Source organism: Fibroporia radiculosa (genome assembly GCF_000313525.1).
Source record: "Fibroporia radiculosa TFFH 294 genomic supercontigs, scaffold1319, whole genome shotgun sequence".
Classification (NCBI taxonomy): domain Eukaryota; kingdom Fungi; phylum Basidiomycota; class Agaricomycetes; order Polyporales; family Fibroporiaceae; genus Fibroporia; species Fibroporia radiculosa.
Genome location: NW_012133283.1, coordinates 22,472 through 44,717, shown reverse-complemented (window position 1 = coordinate 44,717; position 22,246 = coordinate 22,472). Strand labels below are relative to the sequence as shown.

The following is a 22,246-nucleotide window of genomic DNA, read 5'->3' as shown; positions in this document are numbered from 1 at the left end:
CGCAAGCGCGGCTGCAGCGGGAGCGGCCGTACCGACGGCATGGGGAGCGGCGGTGGTGGCGCGAAAACTGGACTGAAGGGTGTTGTCGCAGGTGGTGTGAGCATGCTCGGGAACGGAAGCAGTTCGGGAGGTGCGTACGGCTGGGGCGACGCAGACCACCTATAACCGTAGCCGTATGGGGACGCCGGACGACTGGCACTGTTCCGCGTGCGCGGGTCAGCCTGCATACTGGGACGCTTCGAGTGTTCAGGGAACGCGTATGCTGGAGATGGGGAGACGTGGTCGGAGAAGAAGGTATAAACGTAGAAACCGGTTTGGGACGTGCGCGTCTCGCTCGAGATGGAGGCGGCATTGATGGGGCTTGGTGATGGTCGCGATGCGCTGCGGCAATGCCAATAGCGTGGACCACATGGGGCGAGAGGCCTTTGGGGTTGCGGAGTAGATCCGAGGGAGTGGCTGGAAAACATGCTTTCCGAAGCGGCCTGGCACGGTAGATATCGTGTGCCCAGGGTGTTTCCGCTGAGGAGAGACGAATGAGTCCGCGTACGCTCTTGCCAGATGCGCTCGACATGCACGGACGACCAGTACATGCCTGACCTCCTGACGATGCCGGACGCTCCGGCACAAAGAAGAGTAGTAAGTACTCACCACACGGCACAGCCTATGCCCTCGTAGATGCAGCCACACGCACTCTTTACCATCTTCGCGACGACGGCACGATCGAAATAAGACGAATCGAGGCCAGCCACGTTGTCAGTCGCCGTGCGCTTGGCCACCCATACACCACGGTGGTGCTGCGGAAAGGCGCGGACATGCACGACCGCACCACATCCGTTCGTCTTGCGTGGTGTAAGGGAGGTACCTGCACGTGTAGATGTCGAAGCTGTGGAAGGGTGGACGGGCAGCGCCGACGGCTCATAAGGAGCGCGAGGGGATCCGGAAAGCGCAGAACTTGGTTGCTCCTCGCCTCCACAAAACAGCATGAAGCCCTGCTCCTCGTCGTCCGGGGTGGGGGTCCTCCGAGCGTCATCAAACTGGAAGGTAATGCTGCTACTGCTGGGCTCCGTCCTGCTTTCCTCTGGGCTGATATTTGTATTCCACATTCTCCATTCTCCCCCTGTATACTCTTCGTCTCCGGACGGGTCTGCGAGTACCCATGGAGGAGTCGGCGCTCGCGGGGGTGGGAGGATGGTGATAGGGCGGAAAGTGGTGCTCGCTGGAGGGGGGTTGGGAGCAGGTGGGGGGTTGACTACGACTGACGACACCGGTCGGGTCGCATGGTCGAGTCGCATGGCGCCGCGTCTACGAAGACGAGAGGCCTCGCCGGTGCGGACGAGGTCGGAGAGGACGATGGAATCGTCGGCATCGGTGGGCTGGGGGGCGAGGCTGGAGCGGCGGCGGGGGTCAGGCGGGGGGCGAGTGACGAGCTCTGAATGGCGACGGTAGACCTGAGGCATGTCGGGCAGGCAGAGGTGATGGTGCGGAGGAAGGGACGAAGACCCCTGCGTGGAGAGCGTGAGGCCGTCGTCCTCGCAGCCGTGCGCGCTTACGTCAGCCCGCAAAGCTCGGATCCGTCGCTCGTGGGCGCCTCTTTGGAGCAACTCTTCCGCTCGCCATTATTATTCAACGTCCTGCGCAACGCGACGATTGCTCATGGATCGCACTTGCGAAGACACAATTGATGTGCGCTGAAAAAGAAAGAAAAAAGTAAGCTAGATTTAATACATCGCAAATCGCACCGATAAGTCGCCCTGGGCCAGGGTAGATTTTGAGATGACGAGTATCGCTGGAGGAAAAGAAAAAGGCAGGTGAGAGGAAGAGGGAAAGACGAGAAGGCCGAGGGTCGGAATGAGCTGGCTTCATATACTGACCTGTGGGGCACCAGGAACCAATAAGGAGAAACGACAAAGAAGAGCAACGGCTGGGAACTCATCGCAGAGAAAAATGTCCTGTCTCTCGGCTACCGAAGCGAGAGACGACAGTCGCCATGCAATCCAAAACTCATCTCAAGGCTTCTTCAACCCAACAGGCAAGTCTCTGAGGCAGTTACACACGATCCGCTATTCACACATATCTGCACTACTCAGTGCAAACTATCTCTGGACCAGTTAGACGAATATAACATGCTCATGGATGGCAATGTAGATCAATATCCACAACGGCCGTCTTCCCTCGATGGGTGAGTTTACCCGTTTTTCCTGCGGTGGCTATATGCGCTTCTTCGCCGGGATTACGACTGGGCCTCCCAGGCAGGACCTCAAAAGACAATGTGGTCTTCTGGCCGGCAGGCTCGATAATATATGTCTCACGAGGCTGGATGGAGATGTCCAAATGCTCAGACGCCGCAAACTCCCCAGATTTTACGATTCAGTGCAGAGCGGCGGTTGTCGCCGACTTCGACATGCCATGTCCTTTCCTCTGTCTGCTTCTCTAAACCCAGGGTGCCTATCACATCTCAGACAGCTCTCGGCCAGGTGTCAAGTATTATGTTCCCGAGGACTACGCCGCTGCCACTATTCAATGCTCACGACGTCCAGCGGTACAAAATCCCAGGTCCTCCACCACGCCTGCGAACTAGGAGAGCTAGCCGAACCTTGTCCAAGTGATTGAATTAGTATATCGAAGCGAATGTCTGCGCGTCGTTTTTCTCATCTGCGACTACACGATGGCGTCCGTCGCTCGGCGAGGGATACATGTGCCAAGCCTTTCAAGCATCACTTTCGGCTGGAACCCGTCCTGTCAATCGTTTGCGGATAAGGCTCATCGTGGATTCTACGCGACGCGGCGAGATACAGGTGTTTGGGATTCACGTGCGTAGAAATGCACAAGACTACAAGTTCTACACGAATAAAACCAATTTGTGATATTCCAACCGTCAATAAGGAACGCCTCCTATGCTACTTACCGCCAGTGCCATGAGATCATCTCAGCTTGGTCTCCTCACCCCGCGCCAGTAAAATTTGTACCCTCGTCAAATTTTTCCATGTCCTATGCTGTGGATAGAGGCTGCTTCGAGAGGTGGTACCTGATGAACATGAATATCACAACTGGAAATCTTTCATTCAATGTCACTCTCCATCTCTGTCGTCATCGGTGGAATCGTCAGGTTCACCTCAGATGTGACCGTCAACATCTTCATGATTGAGCTATGGTTGTTCTGTCCAGCCCTCGCGGCGCTCCCGGAACGCATTTGGATATAGACACATCTTAGGACCGCATGCGCCTCGTCGCATGGTCCACCCGCGTTTGCGACTCGTCTTCTGTTCCGCTGTCGTCTCGATCCGGATCTATGTCATCGAAAGAGGAATCTTTCACCCTGTCCGTCGTTGTATTTGTTTGCGAGGCGCAGAAGAGTGTCGACGTCAGCGAGCCACCCATAGTGCATCGCAGGCGGACGCAAGGAGCAGCAGCCAGAAATATGACAAGAACACCAGGGAGGGCGAGGAGTGCTTCATATTTGGAATTGCAATCAAATTGTTACCGTAAGCGGATGAGCTGGCTTCGTTTACATATGGCGGCAGTGTTGCTTACCGCGGCTATAGGAATTAGGATCAGCGGGTTGGACGGAGTAGTCATCACGAGTGGCGAGCCGCCGTTGGTGCTAGGTATTTGGCAACAGAGCTATGTCGTATGGCCAGAGAATATAATCGCGAGTTCAGCCACTTCCTTAGCTGAAGCTGAGAACGGAATCCGGTCCAGCCACAGCTTGGAAGGTTCCGAGACGGATGCAAAGGATGATCCGGGGAGGTTCCTCCGCACCTGTAGCAACGAGGTTGACCTAAGCACTGAATCAGCAAAAATACCAGAAATTTTCATGTACGATGTATGTACCAAAGTCCAGAATATCATTCTAGACACAGTAGGAGATCTCAAGTCGAACGGGGTATCGAACGGCATTTACGCTCTTTTAAATACGAAACGCTCTTGCACGCACAAGAATATATTACAAACCCTCCGTCCGATCAATATGATACATGCATGCCTAAATGCTCGTGTACAACAGTGGGGAGCGGGAACGGGGATGAGATGCGAACCCACAAGGATGGTGATGCCGAAAGAGACTAGGAAACGAACAAGAATCATACAACAGAATGAAAAGAAGACGAGGCGACCGCAAATGTGTCATGAAGTGCCTCGCAGCACAATGTCACCAAAAATCACAATTACTGAGAACGCCGACCGACGTTCATCTGACACCGCTCGCCTACATCTCCGGCGTGCGGCGGCCCGTGCTCGCCCAGCTCTCCGTCTCAGTGTCGCTCCCATATAAAAATTCCACATCGGACGTTAGCACGCGGCGCCCGACCTGCTCCGGGCTGAAGATTTCCGACCGCAACGACAGCACGTCCTCGTCCGTATCCATGTCCGACAGCATATCAAGCTCGGATTCCTCCTCCTCGAGGTGCAGTGCGGACGACGGTGCGTCCGAGCGCGCGCTGAAGGTCGGGCTGCGTGCCACGATCGAGTAGTTGTCGGAGAATGGTGACTGTATGCGCGACGTTGGGAAAGAACGCACGTCGCCCAATGGCGTGCGCTCAACCGCGATACTGCCGGAGCCCATGAGTGCGGTGTTGTACATCGCAGGGACGTCCGGCGATGAAGCGCGGGAGGACGGAGAGGAGTGCGTCAATTTAGGATGAGCCAGGCTAGGCGTCGTGGCACGCGCTGATACAGCAGAGGGAGACAGTGGGGTGGGCCGCCGTGGGGAGTATACGTAAGTTGAGCTCGTGGACGATGCTCCGGGGCGCTCTGGTGATGGAGCGGCTGCGGCTGAGGGGCGATATGGGGGCGGCAGTTCTGCGGTTGGGGGACTGCCTGACGGTAGAGGTTCGTGGGTCGGCGAGCGCGGGGACGAGGATATGGAGGAGTCGGAGAGCGCACGAGTCGGTGTTATTGGCGTAAAGGGAATGAAGAGATTGGACTGAAAATGCAGGAAAAAGTCAACTCAGACCCCCTGATGGCGTGCACAAGTATCATACCTCCTCCATGACTGCCGCCGTTGGCCTAAGCCGAAGACCACCAGATGTCTGCCCATCGCTCCTCCCGGTCTGCTGATGCACGGAAAACTGGTTCAGCTCGACAGATAAATCGTCCGATGGGGTCGCAGGCCTGTGATCGCCAGTAGGATTGGCGGATCTTCGAGGCCTATTCTCGTTGCCGCCTTCATTTACGGGCGAGGCGAGGGTAGGGCCATGCCGCTGCTGCCTCTGTCGTCTGCGTCGCTCGACAAACGATTCCGCCCAAACCTCGATCCTCGGTGCGATATGAGGCTCATACACAAACTGTCGGATAATCGTCAGAGCCGGATAACCTACGGCGAGGATGAGGATATACCTCCTTGAAAGCAAAGACAGCAGCGATGACGCTCACCGCGCCGACGATATAGATGGCGGCGGGAGCAGGCATCGCGTCAAAAGCAAGACTGGTGGATGGGATGAAGGAGGGGAATAAGAATCTCTCACTGCTCCGGCTCAGCTCAAGTACGCACAGGAGGCGCACGCATGCCGAACTCGATCATATTTTCACGTGCCGCCCGGAACAACACTGCGCTGGAATTGTCAATCTTGACCAGATAATGCTCAGCAAGTCCTGCTATTTACGCGTGAGCAACTAGTACGAAACATCTACTAAGCATTGTAATGTTACTGTTCCGCGAAAACGAGTATTTAGAATGATTACATTGCTATACCGATGGATAATGCAGAATTGAGGAGATAGTCCATGCAATGAGATCGTAATATGGCAGTTCGTCGAAATGTCCGCGAGAGTATAGTCCACAACGTCAGTCCATGAGTCACGTAAAGACCGGAAACCAAGAGAAAAATCATGCGAGTCCGCGGCTGTATCTACGACTGAGAGAGAATCTGGTCAATTGAATCGTTCAAGAACTGCTTCCTGCTCGAGAGATCCGCCTTGGGGAATCGGGTCTGTATCGCTTCCCTAGCCGTCCTACGAAACTGTCAGAACCACTGAAAACGATTCATATGTTAAGTGACTTACTTCTTCGTCACAGCCATGAGGTCTTGAGTACTCAGATAATTCCGAAGCGCGTTGACAAGATCCTCGTTACTCGGGTCTGGATTCATGCTCGGCCCAGCAAACGGATTCACTGATGTCGCAAGGGAGAAGGTTGACATTGGCCGTTGCATCATCGGCGGCGCAAATCCGGCCTGCGACCCGCTGGCTTCACCGTCTCCCCCGAACATGTTCAGATTAGTCATGATCGTGTTGCGAGGGGCATTGGGCATCATGCCATACATGCTCGCCGTCTGCTGGTACGCCATCGGTCCAGGCATCGTCATGTGAGCGTAGTCAGACCCTATCACAGACCCGGGGCCGCCAGTAGGCATGAATGGTAAGTGAGGCAGGTTGTACTGCGACATGATCGGCTGTCCTCCATATTGAGAGAGATTTGTTTGGGATCCTCTGCCGCGCAGATTTGAGTTTGAGCTTTGATGCCCCAGCGGATTGCCGTCCCTATAATAGTCGCCAGCTTGTGATGCAGGATGGAAACTTGGGGATTGCGATCGCGAAGGAACTTGAGACCTGACAATTTGCGATCGTGGTTTGCTGTCATAACCAGTATCCTCAGAACGGTGTGAACCGGTCTCCCATGCTTCAGCCTCATATTCTGAACGACACCGTCAGAGCGAGATTACAGACAAAGAATAGTTACATACCACTAAATTTCTTCAGCGGGATCATAGAGTCATCAAACTTCTCGTCGTCGTTCATGATAACTTTCTTGTTATTGCCTTCGCCAACGACTAAGCGAGTGTTACCCCAGCTGAAGTCATCCATGCACCAGAATGAATAGATGGGCAGGAAAAAGCTGTACACCGGATATCTATACCGAAAAATTGTCATAAAAACCCGCGAACGAGCTCCAAAGGAGAGGAACGCACGAGAGGATGTACACGACCATCCATCCAATCAACATGAATTCTCGTTTGATCAAGAAGATGATGGCCTGGTGCGATATGAGATCCGGTTTGGCGCAATATAATCAGCCAGCATACCTGAAGTCCATACACAACAGCTATCATGATAATTGAGATCAGAGGGAAGGCAGCTTTGCCCGTTGCGACAGTGATGATCAGATAGAACAACTGTGCGTCACCGTTAGATGCGATACATAGGGACGAAATCTCGACGTACGTAGACCACGGTGGCAGGCAGAATCTGTAACCCAAGATCAGCAGACAAGCTTCAATGTAAAGATGGATAGCACATACCAAGGTTCCCAAAAGGTCAATGAAGATGAAGAATCGCATCGAGAAGCAGCAGAAACCCATCAGCTCCGGCAAAAACGCAAGCTCACACAGATTGTGCACTGTTGAGTTGATCCACCGACGTCGCTGAGAGAACAGAACGCGCCAGGATTCAGGCGCAATTGTGCGCGCTACGGCGGTAGGCGTAAACTTGGTCCTGTACGTAGGGAAGTGCTTGAGCAAGAGGGTCGTCAAGAATCGATCTTCGCCGAGCGAGAACAAGTTCTTCTTGTGTAGAGTGTCGACGTTGGGATCCGAATACTCCTCAATGACTCGATTTGAAATGATGATAGGGCGACCCTTGTCTGCAGTGCGAATGCGATACATCGAGAAACAACCTGGAAGACAAGAAACTGATCCAAACAAACTCTCGAATGCCTTGGCCATGTGATGAGACATGTAGTATTCATATACCTGGAACGAGAGTGAGTTAAGAACGAGTGCATCTATGACGAATGTACCTGGATCATCGTCCACCACGATCCCTCCTCATTATCCAGTTTCGTCTCACCACATATTCCGATGATACTAGAATCGTCGGCGGCGGCGGCGACCAATCGGTTCAACGAGCCGGGAGTGACAGCCTGTAAACCAAATGAGAACTTTCACGTAGAAGTTAAAGCTATGTGACTTACAGTATCGGCATCAACAGTGAAAATGTACTCATAGAACGCGGGGTCAATACCAATGACGTTTCGCATTTGATGATATATTTCCAGCTCCAGCGGGCTCATCGGCGAATCGAAGTGGACCCGATTCAGATACTGCATGACCAGGATTTGACTATCTCGTTTTCCACGGTTACCAGGCTTCGTGCGTTCAGTGGGCTTGCCGACCTTTACAACGACAATATACCTAAGGCAATCTCGTAAGCACTCGATCAATAGATGAGCAAATTCGACGCACGGAACAACATGTCCTTGATACTCGTACAAGCCCGAGTATACTTTCCCGTAATTCAGCGCCTTTGAACCCTCACCAACAGACTTGAATAACAGCGGCTCCGGATCGAGCTTGGGATCGATACCAAGAATGTCGAGGACGATACGAGGCGTCGTGCGATCGTTACCGGTACCTATGATGTTGCCGTCGCAGATGATAAACATTAGCTTCCGTTTGTCGTCATAGTCGAGGGCCGCCAGCGAATCGAGAGTACGTCGGAGAGATTCCTCGCCTTCCGTATAACAGGGAACTTGGCATAGGACGAACTTGTCCAGCATTTCGGGAGTGCCTGACGGCGCCAGCTGTAATGCAGCCAAAACTACACGGGCGGTGATCAGGAATGTGAACGGACGGATTGAAATCATCTCACTCACATTTCAAGCCCATCGAAGACATGATGATACACGAGAAAACCAGGAGCATTATATTCTGTACCTGGCAGCGAGGAGTGTCGCGGAAATCAACTTCGCCCCAATAGAACAGGTTCTTGATACAGTTGACGTTATCATTGCGATACGTCTCGTTCATAGTTGCCAATACACCCTCAATCTCGCCCGAAATATCTTGACCAGGTTGTTGATTCCATAACGCAACGAGATTGGAATCGAGGAAATTGTACGGCGCTTCGCCGTCCTCAGTGTCGAGAGTGTTCACATATGAAGATAGATCGTATACTTGAGAATCCCATATAGCCCATATACTGCAACCAGATTTGAGTAGCGGTAGGTACACGTGGGACTGATACATACCGTTGCGTGTCTGTTGGATTTGGACCTCCGCCGTTACCACCGCCAGCACCCTGAGTGGCGATATCCGACTTCGAGTAAACTAACGCGCCCTTGGTATACTGACGGATCTTGGGCAGGAACGTCGCCGTGTACCAATCAGTCTGACGGAGCGCAGTTTGCGTGTTCGGCTGCAAAATTCCAGAGGTATGCATGGCCGTTGGTACCAAGTCCGAAAAGTTTTGAGGGGCGGCAATTTTGATATTGGCATCAGTAACGAGACCCGGACAAGCGAGAGTGAGAGGCGGGGGGAAATAGTACGTCAAGTCTTGGCCCGCAAGCAACTGCAGAGTCGATTCGCCATTGCTGGGTTCAGCCGAAATGTCGCTGTGGTCCCCCTGAATGAAGCTGGAAACATCATAGACAACGCCTTGGATGCCAACATAAAAGTCATTGGTGCCAGTATTATCAGCCAGCTCGTCAATATTCCATACTTTGTTGTAGTCCGGGCAGAGGAGAAGTCCAAAAACGATGATGTAAAAAAGAATGATGCCGTTGAAAAGAATGATGAGTGAAAAAATGGTGACCTTTTCCCGCCACGCGAGCCGAACATCTGGCCGCTTCATGCGTCCTATGCTGTGCAGAAGGAACGAAGGGATCCAGAACGTCATCGTCCAGACTATCACCAGCCAATAACGACGAGCTCGACTTGTGGGAACTTCTTCAACGGCGTTGGGTGCCTCCTTGACGATCATGCCGCCAGCTTCCTTGCCGCCGTCCAAGGTCGGGGGACCTCCATAGCCATCAGCTTTCTTGTCCCATTCAGAATCCCATACCTCCGCATCTGCATCACCATATCCTGGTGCATCACGAAGTTGAGGGGTAGACAGGCCGCCCTGGCCGTAGCTAGCATTCATGTTCGGATCGCGGTATTGCGTCCCATTGGTCCCTGTCCGAGTGAGCAGGAGATTATCGTCGCTACCCCCCGCACCGTAATACGCGCTAGGGGTCGCAAAGGCAGGTTCCGGCTGCGTATATTCCGTCGCGTCGTCAGGCAGAACGCTCTCATCATCATCACCACCCTCTCTAGATCCCTTCCTAAGATCCTTCTCGGTGGCTCGGAGTACGTCTTCGACCATTTTCCAAGTAGCGTATGTGAGCCATATCGAACGGTGCCCGACAACATAGTCGACACCCTCCTGCCAGCCGTTTGCCTGCGCGCATTGGCGTATCCGCTCCGCCTCAGATCCCCGCATCGTAGGCACATACCGGTCGCAGAAGGCAGATTGGCCAAAGTCAACCAGGAAGTCAGACTTCCTCCGCGCAACAAGATCAGGAAGGAGGAGCGCTCGAATTTGGGCCTTAACTCTTCGCTTGTCAAATGAGTTCGAAGAGCTGGAATCGTTTGGACGAATGCAGGAAACAGTCCAGAGCCGCGTCCTGTCGAGGTTAGCCATGATCTCGGAGAGGTTGAAATTGATTTGAGTAGTTATGGGATAGACTTTCGACGCGTCCAAGCGAGCATGTTCCTCGACATCAGACGGCAATGAGCCATCACTCGACAAGATGGGTGTTGGTTGGCGCAACGGGCGAGAAGATACCTGAGCCTGAACGATGATGGTCTCGTCCTTCGTGTGTCTCTCAGTCGCAAGACTGGGGCCGGACATCAGCTTGACGACGAATGGATCGGCCGAATTGCGCAGGAGTGTCACGAACGCGGAATCTAGGATATCGGAGTCTCTCTCAATGAAGGAATGGGCGTCGTACGAGCATGGACCGGAGAAGTGGTTGACCCCGAACACGAGCGATTCCGTAGAAGCCGGCGGACTTGCGATGAACGATGCATGGGATCCAAACTTCGCGACGAGGTCCTGCAACATCTCCTCATCCTTCTTCTCCCCGCTCTTACCCGACTTGAACGACGAGCATGCTTTGTTTATAACACCTAAAACCCCTCCAGGCTTTCGTTGAGCACGTTCGCTGAGCTGACTACCGCGAAGCAGCTCTACACATGCCGCATTATCCATGACCGTGATCGACGGCAGCGCGACACCATCACCCGTAAGCTGCCCGTTAAGCCCAACCGTATCCTCGAAAGCATTGCGAAGAACATATGAATGGACCAACTCGTCGGCGAAATTGATACAGAATTCGTCGAAACCAGCTTGACCGTGTGGCGACAACAGCGGGGCAGGACCACCAAAGTAAACAGACGCCGAACCAGGAGGGCCCTTGGTTTGAAAGCCAGGCTGATCCATGAGGACAACTTGCGTCGATGGCGGTGGCTCTTGGGGATTCGGAGCGATCCGATGGTTCGCGGTCTCTACAACGAAAGCGAATAAAATGGCGTATAGGTCACGCATGAGCGAATCCCGCTGCGCGGCACTTTGCTGGGCGTTAAGCATGACTGTGTAAAGCTCTTTACGGACGTAGCTTGTTTTATTCGTGAGCGTCTCGCTTAAGTCGTCGAGAGAAACGCCCAGTAGGCGTGCCACCTCGTCGAGAACGAGTGGGTTGGCGATAGAAGCCGAGACGTCGCGCGCATCCGATTCGGTGAACTGTACGTTGCTAAGCAGCAAAATCGCCACGAGTATGCTGTATATGGCTGATAGATGTTTGGGCTTAAAACCAAGGGTTTTCATCGCCGCCCGCAAATCGTCCATTGCCATAGCGTCGTCACTGAAGGGGCCGGCAGGGAGGCGATAACAACCAGACGACGCTAGCAAGGCATATTCTGAAGCATCTTCCAAATTGAAACGATCTTGTTCCTCAGGAGTCGCGCCAGCGAGGAACTGGTAGAAGACATGGAAACTTCTCTCCTCAAATGAGAGCCTACTCAGACGCGACTTGTCGAGCCCGTAGGTGAGGACTTTAGCCGCGTTGATACGTCCGCGATCGTTGAAATGCAATTCGAGATAGCGACCGTGTCGAGATGCGTTGGGGCTAATGAGTGTCTTTGCGTTTCCGAATGAATCGAGAAGCGGTGTAATTGCTTTGATTTGTTCTGCGAGGCGAACCTCCTTCTTCGAACGGGAAGACAGACGTAAGAGTTGGTTTGTCACTAACTGCGAACTGAAGGATTTCCCAGACGCCGTGATTCCCCTACGCATCTGGTCAGCCAGCATAGTTATCTCCCGAAATATGGAGCTCACCGAAAAACAATTGATTGTGACTCATTTTTCCTCCGCATGAGCAGGTAGACTCTCGCTGCGAGATCGAAGAGATGGGGTGACAGAGGCGGTGGGCCGCCCGGTAACGGTAAGCTCGTGTCCTTGTACGACCGGTCCTCATACTCTTTGGCACTGGCGTCGTTAGCATTTGCGAGGGACTTATAAGGGTTGACGACAACGAGGTTGGACGCCCCAATCCGGGCGTAGGGCAAGTCTGCGCGAAATCGTGCTTGAAGAACCGAGAGAATGGTGTCGTCTGAGGGATAGACGGTCGCCGATGTTGAGGAAGAGACCAGATCAGTCAGCTCTCCCGACTGTATCGCCACCGAGGGTTGGGCAGCCATGGCGGGAGTGAAGGAAAGAAAAGCGAGAGCGTTGTTGTCGCTCCGCACAGCGAGCACGCAGGCCGAGGTGGTGGTGAGAAATGAAGGTGTTACAGCGGCGTGTTGCCTCCGGCAGAAAGCCTGCACACTGTGATGTGACGGTAACGCAGGGTAACGCATAAAAGCGCCCAGACACAGTGGCTGGAGCCTCGCTAGAAGTTGGAAGCCTCCACCTCGACAAATCTAAGTTCAAACGCCTATCTTGCAGGCTTCTCGACACACTTATTACAAGATAAAGAAAGGTATGAAACCAAGCAATATTCTTCGACAGAGTTCGCTTGGCCTCGCTCTTCTGAAGGCTAGCGAACGAGCTTCCCGGTGCTCGGTGGGCATAATAAACGATTTGAGAATGCAGCCAATAAATAGATTCCTACAGTATAAACATCGTCTCTGCGATAGCGGCCGCACGCCAAGGTCTCCCAGCTCAGTACCCACCGAACCTCATCGAATGTGCAATCTCACGAGGCCTACAGACAGTCTCCGTGGTCAGCTAGTTCTCTGGAGGCTCTTCTGCCTCGGCTTCTATTCATGCAATCAACGTGAGACACCGTGACACCCTACAAATAGATCGGATGCCGACGAACCTGACGTGCCGTTTACCAATGGGTGTGCTGGAGACTGCGCGAGCTCCTCGTCTTCCCGCGCTACGGCCTCTTGCCATCCCTCCTCGAAAAGTTCCGGGCTGTCGGTAGGGTGGGCGATGGCTGTTGCCAGCTTTGGTTTCGCTTTGAGTTCCGTCTTCCACGCTTGCACTGCCTCGGGCACCTTGCTAGGTGCATATGTGCGAGCGAGCATGGCGGCTTCTGGCGCTCGGTGTGTTTTGATGAGGAGATCTACGCACGGCTTTGCGTCGCCGAGCTGAAGGAGGGAGGCAAACGCGAGGTTGTTTTGGCCCTTTTGCTCTATCCCGGTTGAAATGTGGTCAGAAATCACGTGTAAATATGCATCGTGTGCGACAGAAACTCACCAGCAGTTACCGCTAGCTTCGCTAGACCATCTCTGTCGCCAATGGATAGTAGGAGGAGCATAAGGGCGCTGGTGTCGCCCGCCTTTTCGTAACTCTCCCGCGCCAAATCAAATCGCCACACGGCGAGGGCGCGGTCTCCGATTGCTTTCCATTTGCTTTCGGCTTCAAGTTCCGGGACCGTCCGTGCGATTTCAACTGCTGCATCCAGATCATCTAACTGTAGAGATAAATCGAACTTGTGATCCGGGTCAGTGGTGACTTGCACTGCGAGTTCCTTGAGGCCTTGCAAAAAATATATCAGAACCGAAACGACACATAATTGTTAAACAGCATCACTCACCTCTTCCTTCCAAGAATGTGGCAACTTTATTTCGTTGCTCTTTGGGCACTGTGGGGAGAATCTCCGCGGCAGCCTCCATGTCACCACGCAAGACAGCAGTTTGATACTCCACGAGGCTGAGCGACAGCGCGTAGCTGTACGTATTCATGTCCTTGTCTGCAAGATAAACACGGTTGTGCGAAGGTATATAGCCTAGCAGATACAGAGGCCTATGGAACCGTCAGTAAGGATCCTAACGCGTCGAAATGTAAATGAATACATACATATCGAAAGGCGTAATTGTGTATGACTCCAATCCAACGAAATAATTCAACCGATTTGCTACTGTCGTATAGATGAAGCAGTCCCCTATCCACTTCGCCGTCTTCACGCTTCAGAAAATGTTAGGTATTTTAGGCAGGAAGCACGACTTGTACGTACTTGTCTGCAATCTCAGCCACGAGTTCGAACGCCTCCTCGACGCCCTCGTCGCCGATTTCAGCGCCCTCCTCCAGTTTTGCATTGTACGCCCCACGATCGAAACGGAGAATATAGAAAGATTCGTCTGTGGTGATCGCAACCAACGACCCGGTACCTGACCAGTACACCTGATTCATACGTTAGCGAACGTGAAGTAGCAAGGCAGCAGCTACAAACATTCTTCGCATCCGCCTCGATCCTGCGAACAACTTCACCCGTCTCCCAATCCCAAAAGAGTACAAATCCACTCCCTCGAGCGGCAAGTAGCGTCCCACCGTGTAGGCCGTCGATACTCCATGAACCAGCACCCTTCATACCGGCGCCGGCGCGCTCTCGGAAGTTTTTGTATACACGAATCTTCATCTTACCCTCCAAGATCGCGTAAGTGTTTGAGTCTCCTGCCCAGGCGAACGAATTTCCATTACCGAACGCTTTGTTCCGCCATGCGAGAGCAGTGTAAACAATATATTCGCCGTCGCCGACGACTGTGACGAAACGACCGTTCGGGGAGTGATTCAGTGATGTCGAATAAATTTCTGTCGTGCCCATTTCTTTGATCGAAAGCGGTATCCGATTACCTTCAGGGATAAGCTCGTCTTGGATTGTCTGCAAATTAGCCGATAGGACTTCGTTGTTGCGCGTATATATGAGTTTCCCTGATGGATCCATGCTGTATGTGGGTTCATCGCGCCCAAGCTGAACCCCAGTAAGGTCCTAACGAAGCCTATCAAGAGTAAAACATGCGTACCTTCACGACAACTACACCCTCATCGTATCCAACGGCGACCTCGTTGGAGCTTTTGTGCACGGCAACACACCATGCACGCTCAAGTGCATAGCTTAAAGTGTTCTCCAGTCGATATGTTCCGCTGTTCCAAAGCTTTACCGTCCCATCTTCGCCACCGCTAATGATTAATGGTAGATTCTGGTGGAAAGCGACAAAGAGCACGTTGTTGCTGTGACTTTCAAGTGTTTGCACGCAGCTCTTACTGAGATAGTCCCAGATCTTAACGGTTCGATCATCGCTTGCCGTGACCAGATATGGCCTGTCGGCACCAGGGTAAAAGTCAACGTAGTTGACGCCCTTCTCGTGGGCCTCTAGAGTGAAGTTTGGGGTGGGTGACCCCAATGACCACATCTTGACGGTCCGATCTAAACACGACGACGCAAACGTGTTCGGGTCCTTCGGATTCACGGCGATATTCATGATGTAATGCGTGTGCCCTTCATATGTCTTGGTGCGCGTTAGTCGTCAAGTGGACTCAAGAGGATCGTTCACGCACCTGCATACACCTCCATTGCTTGTCCCAATCCCACGCCCTGAGTGTCATATCATCACTACCCGTGAGCACCACGCTTGCCGTCGGATGTACCGTGAGGCATCTGATATAGTCTGGATGCGCCTCAAAAGCTACAACCTTTTCGTGGGTGTTGTAGTTGAAGACGCGGAGTTGAAAATCGTCAGAGCCAGCGACAAACCAATTCTTTCGGGCAATAAATTTGACGCAGCGTACGGGAACCTCGGATACCTCGAATGTCTTCACGATCGCGCCAGTTTCGTGGTTATAGATGTTGACCGTACCATTGTAAAGACCGGCAAGCAACCATGGCTCTGTTGGGTGGAAATCGACCCCTTTTACGCGATCTGACCGACTAAAGAGCTTTCTCTATAAGGCACTCGAGATGAATCGCGCATGGCGGGTATATATGCTTGGTCGACTCACATTGACGTCTAACAACATGTCGACCTACCGGCTCGGTTGTCGACAACGAGTGACGACAAATTTAGTGTCAGATCTAGGAAAGTAGTGGCCGGTGTGCGCGATGCTGAGTACTGCTGCCGAGCAATAACTCGAGTGATTCTGCAGGACACAGGACAAGTCGGAATACGTGGAAGGACACCGTGGGAAAACAAGTCTCTTCCAGCTCTAGGTCCTGGAGCTCTCTGCCGCTGCTTAATATTCCACGTTATTTACCAACTACCCACTATGTACTGCCGCCGCAGCCTCGAACTACTGAAGTACTGAAGCCTTGGTGAAAGGTGGCCAACATCGTCTTTGATCTGTGTGTGCGGACGCAGCAACTTCCAAGATCGAGTTCTATCCTCCTGCGAGGTGTCCTCTCAGTGTCAACACATGGGCATTGCATATCGCCCGTCGCCCTCTGGGGCAGCGCGAGCAGCATGATCATTGACAGATGCCGTAGCGCCTTTCATTTCCGAATGACTGAAGGACACATCTGGGCTGCGACCCGCTGCATCACATTGTGAACGTGGCCGTCGCGTTGCTCGATTGCTGTGCGAGACATACATGCCGGAGATTGGGCATGAACAAATGTAAGTTTCCATGTTGGCTACATCTGGTTTACCATGTCGTGTGACTTCAGACATCGCTCGACATGATAGCTTTGAGCTGGTCCACAAGCTTTCAAGCAGATATGAAGCGTATCCTCGTGATCCAGCGGACGAAGTGATTCGAAGATCTGCTCTGTCTCCTGCTGACCACGTGTAGTACATGCTCCCGGCCCCGATACGCTGTCGTTTGAGAGTGATCTGGAGCCCATATCGCTTCTTGCCTGTATTGCTTGGAGCGTGTTGGTCTGCTGTCTACCTCGATGCAACCTTCAGGCGACCTCCAATATATATACCTCCTACTGCGATGTCTCTTCTCAATCAGCGGCTTCCTTCACTTTACCCTCTTTTTTCAGCGATCATATCGTCTCACCCGCTCGACGCTGCCCAAACATGTCTACTCCCCCGGGTTCGCAATCGGACGGCTTGTCCACTACCCCTCCGGAAGGGAGGACTTCCTCGCCTGGCAGGTCACTTCGGTCGCGCATGGGCACGGCGGTACGGCGTGCCTCTACCCTTAATTTCCCTCGACCGAACGCTCTTCGCTCATCGTCATCGAAGAATTCTCTCAAGGTGGACGCGCAGACGTCCCCTCCTGCAGAATCCGGGGTACCAAGTCCGGTTGCCGAGTCGCCTGCACGCGAGGCAGAAGCTACAGAGGCTCCCATGACACACGGTCCCTCGCCCTTGTCGCAGACGACCGTTGCTCCGGCTAATCCCACTACCCAATCGAGCCCAGCTCCTGTACCGGCAGCTGTCCTCAGCGGAATACAGATGACGACGAGTCCTGAAGCTCAGGCTTTACCACTGCAAACCCCCGAGACGCAGGTTCTATCATTACAACGCTCTTCCTCGCCTGATTCTTTCTCTGAGCCACCTGCACCGGCTGCACCGGCCCCCGCTCCAACATCTCCACCAGAAGCGAAACCTGTAGTGCAATCTTCTGCAGAAGGTACAGTGAAGTCAGAGAGTGCAGCCTCTGTACCCAACGTGCCTACCGCTCCCGCTCCTCCATCTGCACCGGCTACACCTCCTCAGGAAGCTCCACCACCAGCTATATCTTCTCCGAGTCAAGAAGCACTTAGGGGCAAGACTGCTTCTCGCGACGACTTTGCGTGGAATGATGAAAATGCTATAGCCCCGAATTGGTCGAAATCTCCCCTACAGAAGGCTTCGTCCGAGAGTTTTGGGCCTCCGCATGACGTGATCGCTGAGGCTTCATATGGCTCTACCGAGCCCATCGCTTCACGAGCTACTGATGCTGAAGCGTTTGCATGGCGGAGAGACCTCAGTGTATCGCCGAAACAGTCTTCGAGCACCCTCGGTGGCCGCTCTTCTATACAACAGCCTGAAGCACAACAAATTCCACGAGGAGGACGGATGTCGACGAGGGACAGCGGGTCCTCCTTGGCCTCGTCTTATGGTCGAGTTCTGATATCAAGTACTGCAAGGAATATCAACATATCTATGGATCCTAATGACGCGGACGCTCGACGGGGGCGCAGTCCTGGACGCAATTATCGGTGAGCTATGTGTTCACTGCTTCACACACTGGTGTTCATCTTCGCATCAAATAGCATATCGCTCGATGAGTCCTATTCGGACCCTTTTGCTGATCCGCCTGGACATGCACAATCGCAGATGTCGAGGAGAGCTCTCTCGCCTATTCAGAGTGTTGATATCTCGGCGTAAGTCCTTCCGGTCCTCATAAGCCTTATGACTCGTAAACTTGTGCTGCAGTCCCGAACAACGAGCTCCAATGAGCTTCCCGCTCCCCCCTCAGAACGATGTGATCGCCTCGAGGTATGCAACGGCTCTTGCATGTCAGGGAATAATCGCTGACACTACTGTAGGACTGCCCGTGGTGCACCTTCAGGATACAGTCTCGATGAGAGGTCAGCAACTATTGACCAGAGAGAGATCCCACGTGAAACTGAGTGAGCGGACTTTTGGATACTGAAAGAGTTAATATGCTAATCGCGAAATAGTGAGAGATTACCCTTGCTCGCGCGATCCGCGAATGGCGGCATAACCGAGAACGGAAAATATGCTGCTAGTGAGGACATCTCCGCGACAGTCACCATTCCGTTCCCCGTATCCCAGACTCTAGATGAGCCCGCGGCTTCTCATGCAATAGAACGATCGGGTTGGACAGAGCACGTCCTGCCTGATAGCACCTTCTACTATTCGCATGCCAGTATGCGCGTCGTAACTGACATCGACCTGCGGAACGCAAAGAAGCTGGCTGTTGTCACGGAGCACCTCAAGAAGCTGCCCGAGGGCCTTTCGGCGCAAGCACAGGGATGGGAGCTGTGGCTCAGAGAAACACCGAAAGGGAAACGTGGATTTAAATTGACGAGGAGTTGGATCAACCATAAAGCACACATCTTATCGCTTGACCTCCCTCCGACACTCGACGATGATAGTTTGGTGGACGACACTGCAGACGATGACCGTGAGTGTGTCCCGTTCGGGGTAATGTTTTACTGATCCCTACAATGACGTTTCCGTAGGGTTAGACATGGAATACCGTTATTGGGCATTCATGGAGGCTCATCCCGCACATACACCGCTGATGACTGAGAGTCGCGCAGAAGCCTTGAAGGCACTTTCGTGGTCATACACAGGTTTGCTGATCGTATTCTTGAATCAGCCACATATTTTAACAGGCGAATTCAGACTGCTTATTGCCGGTGTCACAAACCCAATATTCTCCTCCACCCTTCGCCACCCGAGAATGTCAAGAGCTCATGGCACTGCTTCGCTCTTATGACGGAAGTTCAGGTGCTAATGCAGTGGAGACGCGGGTTGTGGCTCGGGTCTTGCTGCGAGTTGGTACGCGTGCTGTTTGACCTCCACTTGCCGCGCCTGAGCCTGGTTCCAGCCCAATGGAGACAACACTACTACCGCCCGAACAAGCCTCTGCCCAAGGATGCGATCCTGGCTCGCAAGCCCGCGCGTCGCACGCCATTCTTCAGAGTCGTCTTCGACTTCCTAATTGCGTGTCTCTGCCTGGGCATCCCGTACCTGTTCTTGGAGCGCTCGCGGCCACAGCGGCTTGATGAAGAGAGCGGCATCCGCACTGCAGGGCCAATGCTCATGATCGGCGGATGTGCTTGTTTGGTTGTGAGTAGTTCTGCATTTATCAGGCGCCAACGTGTCGACGGTGCTCACGACGCTGCAAGGCCGCCATCATTTTGAGCGCCTCGGTCACGTTCATCTCTCTTCCTGGCGTGGACGAGATTTCCCGGCTGGCTGGCCTGCTTGCGGTCGTGTTCTCGGCTGCCAGCATGGTTACGTCAGTAATTGCGCTGTTCCGATACAAGGCAGACATGGGGCGCTCCGTGGTCTATGTTGGTGGCGAGGGACTGATGTTGTTGTCGGTAAGTCATGCTCTTGTTCTCCAATGGAAAAGTGAGCTATGTCTCATGCTCTGGTTGACCACGCAGAGGAAGAGTGTCATGATGTCACTTCCACTCGTCTTTTTGGCGTGGGCCATCGCAGCCTTCATCACGGGTATCACGTTTTTCTCGCTCCATGGTGCCACGGCGACCCACGGCGGTTTCGCGTCGTACTCGTTTGAAGACCATACACATCGGATGGCCTTCGTCACGATGGGAGGGATGGCTGCTATGTTAATTTTTACAGCATTACTGGCTCGTCGGTGATTCCGGGCTTCAGCCAGCAGTGACCCGGGAGATATTTATTATGTCTGCTTTAGTTTTTGGGATAATGAAGCATGGGTCACAGTGTACTATATAACATATGTAATCTCAAGGTTTCAGCTATGAACTTTATGTCTCAAGCTCCGACTTTCGTCGGGAGCATAGTTACTTAGTAAAATGATACCCCAAAGTGCTTCAATGAGGATTCTGACATAAATACGAAAGGTGTAGTGCGGATCAAGTAGCGCGTTGAAGCAAGTTTGGAAAAATGTCTTGTCTAATAGCTAGATGTCTACTAGTAGGTACAGTGAACGCAATGTGTGCGTGGTTGATATGTTTGGAATTGCTATAGCTACATCTGAGGGTAAAGTAGGGTGAATTATTCGACGGTGGGTTCTTGGATTTACGTTCTTTGATCGCCTTGAAGAGCAGTGCTTGGGTCTATGGTGCTGGAAACGCTTTCTTTGAACGAAACCCCCAAATCCACCTGACAATCCGCAACTTCATCGTCTCGTTAACTCTCGGTCCTAGACGGCAACGATGATACCCCAGAACAAATTGATGGCCTCGACTTGAGTCTCCCAGTCTGGCGTAACAAACCTTCAACGGGTGTATCCCCGTCATTCAGAAGGTCGGCTCAATCGTCAAATCGATTACCTCCTGGTCTGGGCTTTGAGCAGCTTGCCCTTCTAGGTGGTCCGCACCCTCATTTCTCCTTTGGACTTTTGTTGTATGGTTTGTTGTAGTGGCGCTTCCCGTCAGGCTTATTGCGCCATACCGGAAGACTGAGGCCAAGTGCTTCCGTAGATTCCGGTGTGTTGTCATCGCCATCCAGGACAGTGGTGTTTAGAAACAAGATGAACTTTCGGATCGTGAGGTGTATTTTTGGGTGTCACTCGAAGAGGGCATTTCCCGCGCCATAGAACAGAATATCGTGATATCTAAGGGGGTCGGTGTCAATGAGGTCCCCCTGATGTTGCGCCGTGTTGCCTACTAGGCCGTTATGGGGGACGATGAGTCAGCGAAGACGATAACGGTGAAGGGGGTGGTCGCGTCTCTTGATTGGGCATCTAGGGCTTCACCTTGTTTGGCAGTTGGGAGAGGGGGTTTCTCATGCGCTCCTGCCGGGGGTAAAAAGCAGGGAGCCATTTCATCTCCCGAATCTGAATGGGAAAGGAACGACCGTCCCAGAGCCTCGTTCGTGGATCATATCGCTTTTCGGCTCTGTGTCTTGGGGATGTTCGTCAGAATCAGCTCTAGCCGGTGCAGCTGAGGTCGGAGTCCGCAGTCGCCTCGAGGTGTGTACAGATGGAGAGGGCGAGCGTCCAGGATGGTCGATAAAGGCGGTGGTGGGCAGATGTTCTGGGGGGGAACATTGTCGCATTCGCGGTTCAGAAGGCTTATGTCTTCGACGCCGATGCGGCTTGCCTTGACCGACAGCTCAGACTGAGCATTGCCACACTGCTCGAATTTCCCATGGGTCTAGATTAGGCAAAAACGCGGTCACATGAGCAAACTCAACCCACTAATGGAACGCGAGGTCGCGACCGCGTCGCAATCGCAAATGACATACATGGAGAAATACGCTGAACGCGTGTCCGATCTCACAAGCCAGTTGTAATTTTGTAGGGGGCGTGGCAAAAGTGTACTTCTTTTCCCCAAGATGTGCGTAACCCGGCCACTAGTGGGTAGACCTTTAGTCACAATCCATCCAAGGCATACTGAATGCGACCCACAGTGATGGCCAGGGTGATCTTCTTGGAGGAGGTCCCTTCAAGGACACAGGAGTAGGCATCCTCGAGAGTGCTTTCAATCACTCTCTGAGATCCATACCCTATGTCCCGCAGGGGGACACCCAAGCCACATCCAGTAGAGAAGGAGACACACTCCCGGCACCTTTTTCCAGATGCCGAGAGTCTGACGAGAGGAGAGGCCAGCCCAAGTCTGACAGCGCTGAGGTCAACAGCGCCGTCG

The 22,246-nt window shown here is 53.0% G+C and overlaps 5 protein-coding genes across 5 annotated transcripts in view; 1 reads left to right on the top strand and 4 right to left on the bottom strand.

Moving 5' to 3' along the window:
- Positions 1-4,204: 4,204 nt before the first annotated feature.
- On the bottom strand, positions 4,205-5,406 carry FIBRA_02508 (uncharacterized protein; the record flags this gene model as incomplete). Its single annotated transcript, XM_012324368.1, has 3 exons — positions 4,205-4,921; positions 4,980-5,282; positions 5,335-5,406. 3 exons carry the CDS (start codon positions 5,404-5,406, stop codon positions 4,205-4,207), a joined length of 1,092 nt encoding a protein of 363 aa, XP_012179758.1.
- A 440-nt stretch (positions 5,407-5,846) lies between these two features.
- FIBRA_02507 (uncharacterized protein) lies at positions 5,847-12,452 on the bottom strand (the record flags this gene model as incomplete). The annotated part of the gene is made up of 13 exons (XM_012324367.1): positions 5,847-5,949; positions 6,001-6,631; positions 6,681-6,847; positions 6,906-6,970; positions 7,020-7,109; positions 7,159-7,182; positions 7,236-7,685; positions 7,733-7,855; positions 7,907-8,126; positions 8,178-8,532; positions 8,588-8,913; positions 8,963-12,040; positions 12,091-12,452. 13 exons carry the CDS (start codon positions 12,450-12,452, stop codon positions 5,847-5,849), a joined length of 5,994 nt encoding a protein of 1,997 aa, XP_012179757.1.
- Positions 12,453-12,981: 529 nt separating this feature from the next.
- On the bottom strand, positions 12,982-15,999 carry FIBRA_02506 (uncharacterized protein; the record flags this gene model as incomplete). The annotated part of the gene is made up of 10 exons (XM_012324366.1): positions 12,982-13,013; positions 13,076-13,393; positions 13,459-13,740; positions 13,799-14,007; positions 14,062-14,169; positions 14,219-14,385; positions 14,435-14,971; positions 15,006-15,491; positions 15,541-15,924; positions 15,982-15,999. 10 exons carry the CDS (start codon positions 15,997-15,999, stop codon positions 12,982-12,984), a joined length of 2,541 nt encoding a protein of 846 aa, XP_012179756.1.
- A 1,001-nt stretch (positions 16,000-17,000) lies between these two features.
- FIBRA_02505 (uncharacterized protein) lies at positions 17,001-20,275 on the top strand (the record flags this gene model as incomplete). The annotated part of the gene is made up of 10 exons (XM_012324365.1): positions 17,001-18,130; positions 18,185-18,295; positions 18,348-18,410; positions 18,461-18,544; positions 18,596-19,062; positions 19,121-19,234; positions 19,287-19,442; positions 19,492-19,733; positions 19,793-19,990; positions 20,057-20,275. The coding sequence occupies 10 exons, from the start codon at positions 17,001-17,003 to the stop codon at positions 20,273-20,275; spliced, it is 2,784 nt and encodes a 927-aa protein (XP_012179755.1).
- Positions 20,276-21,478: 1,203 nt separating this feature from the next.
- Positions 21,479-22,246, bottom strand: part of FIBRA_02504 (uncharacterized protein) — a gene marked incomplete at both ends in the record, with an annotated part of 914 nt that continues 146 nt past the window's right edge. The window contains 3 exons of the mRNA XM_012324364.1: positions 21,479-21,754; positions 21,846-21,953; positions 22,009-22,216. Coding sequence (XP_012179754.1) covers positions 21,479-21,754; positions 21,846-21,953; positions 22,009-22,216 — 592 coding nt within the window. The remainder of the gene's footprint in view (positions 21,755-21,845; positions 21,954-22,008; positions 22,217-22,246) is intronic.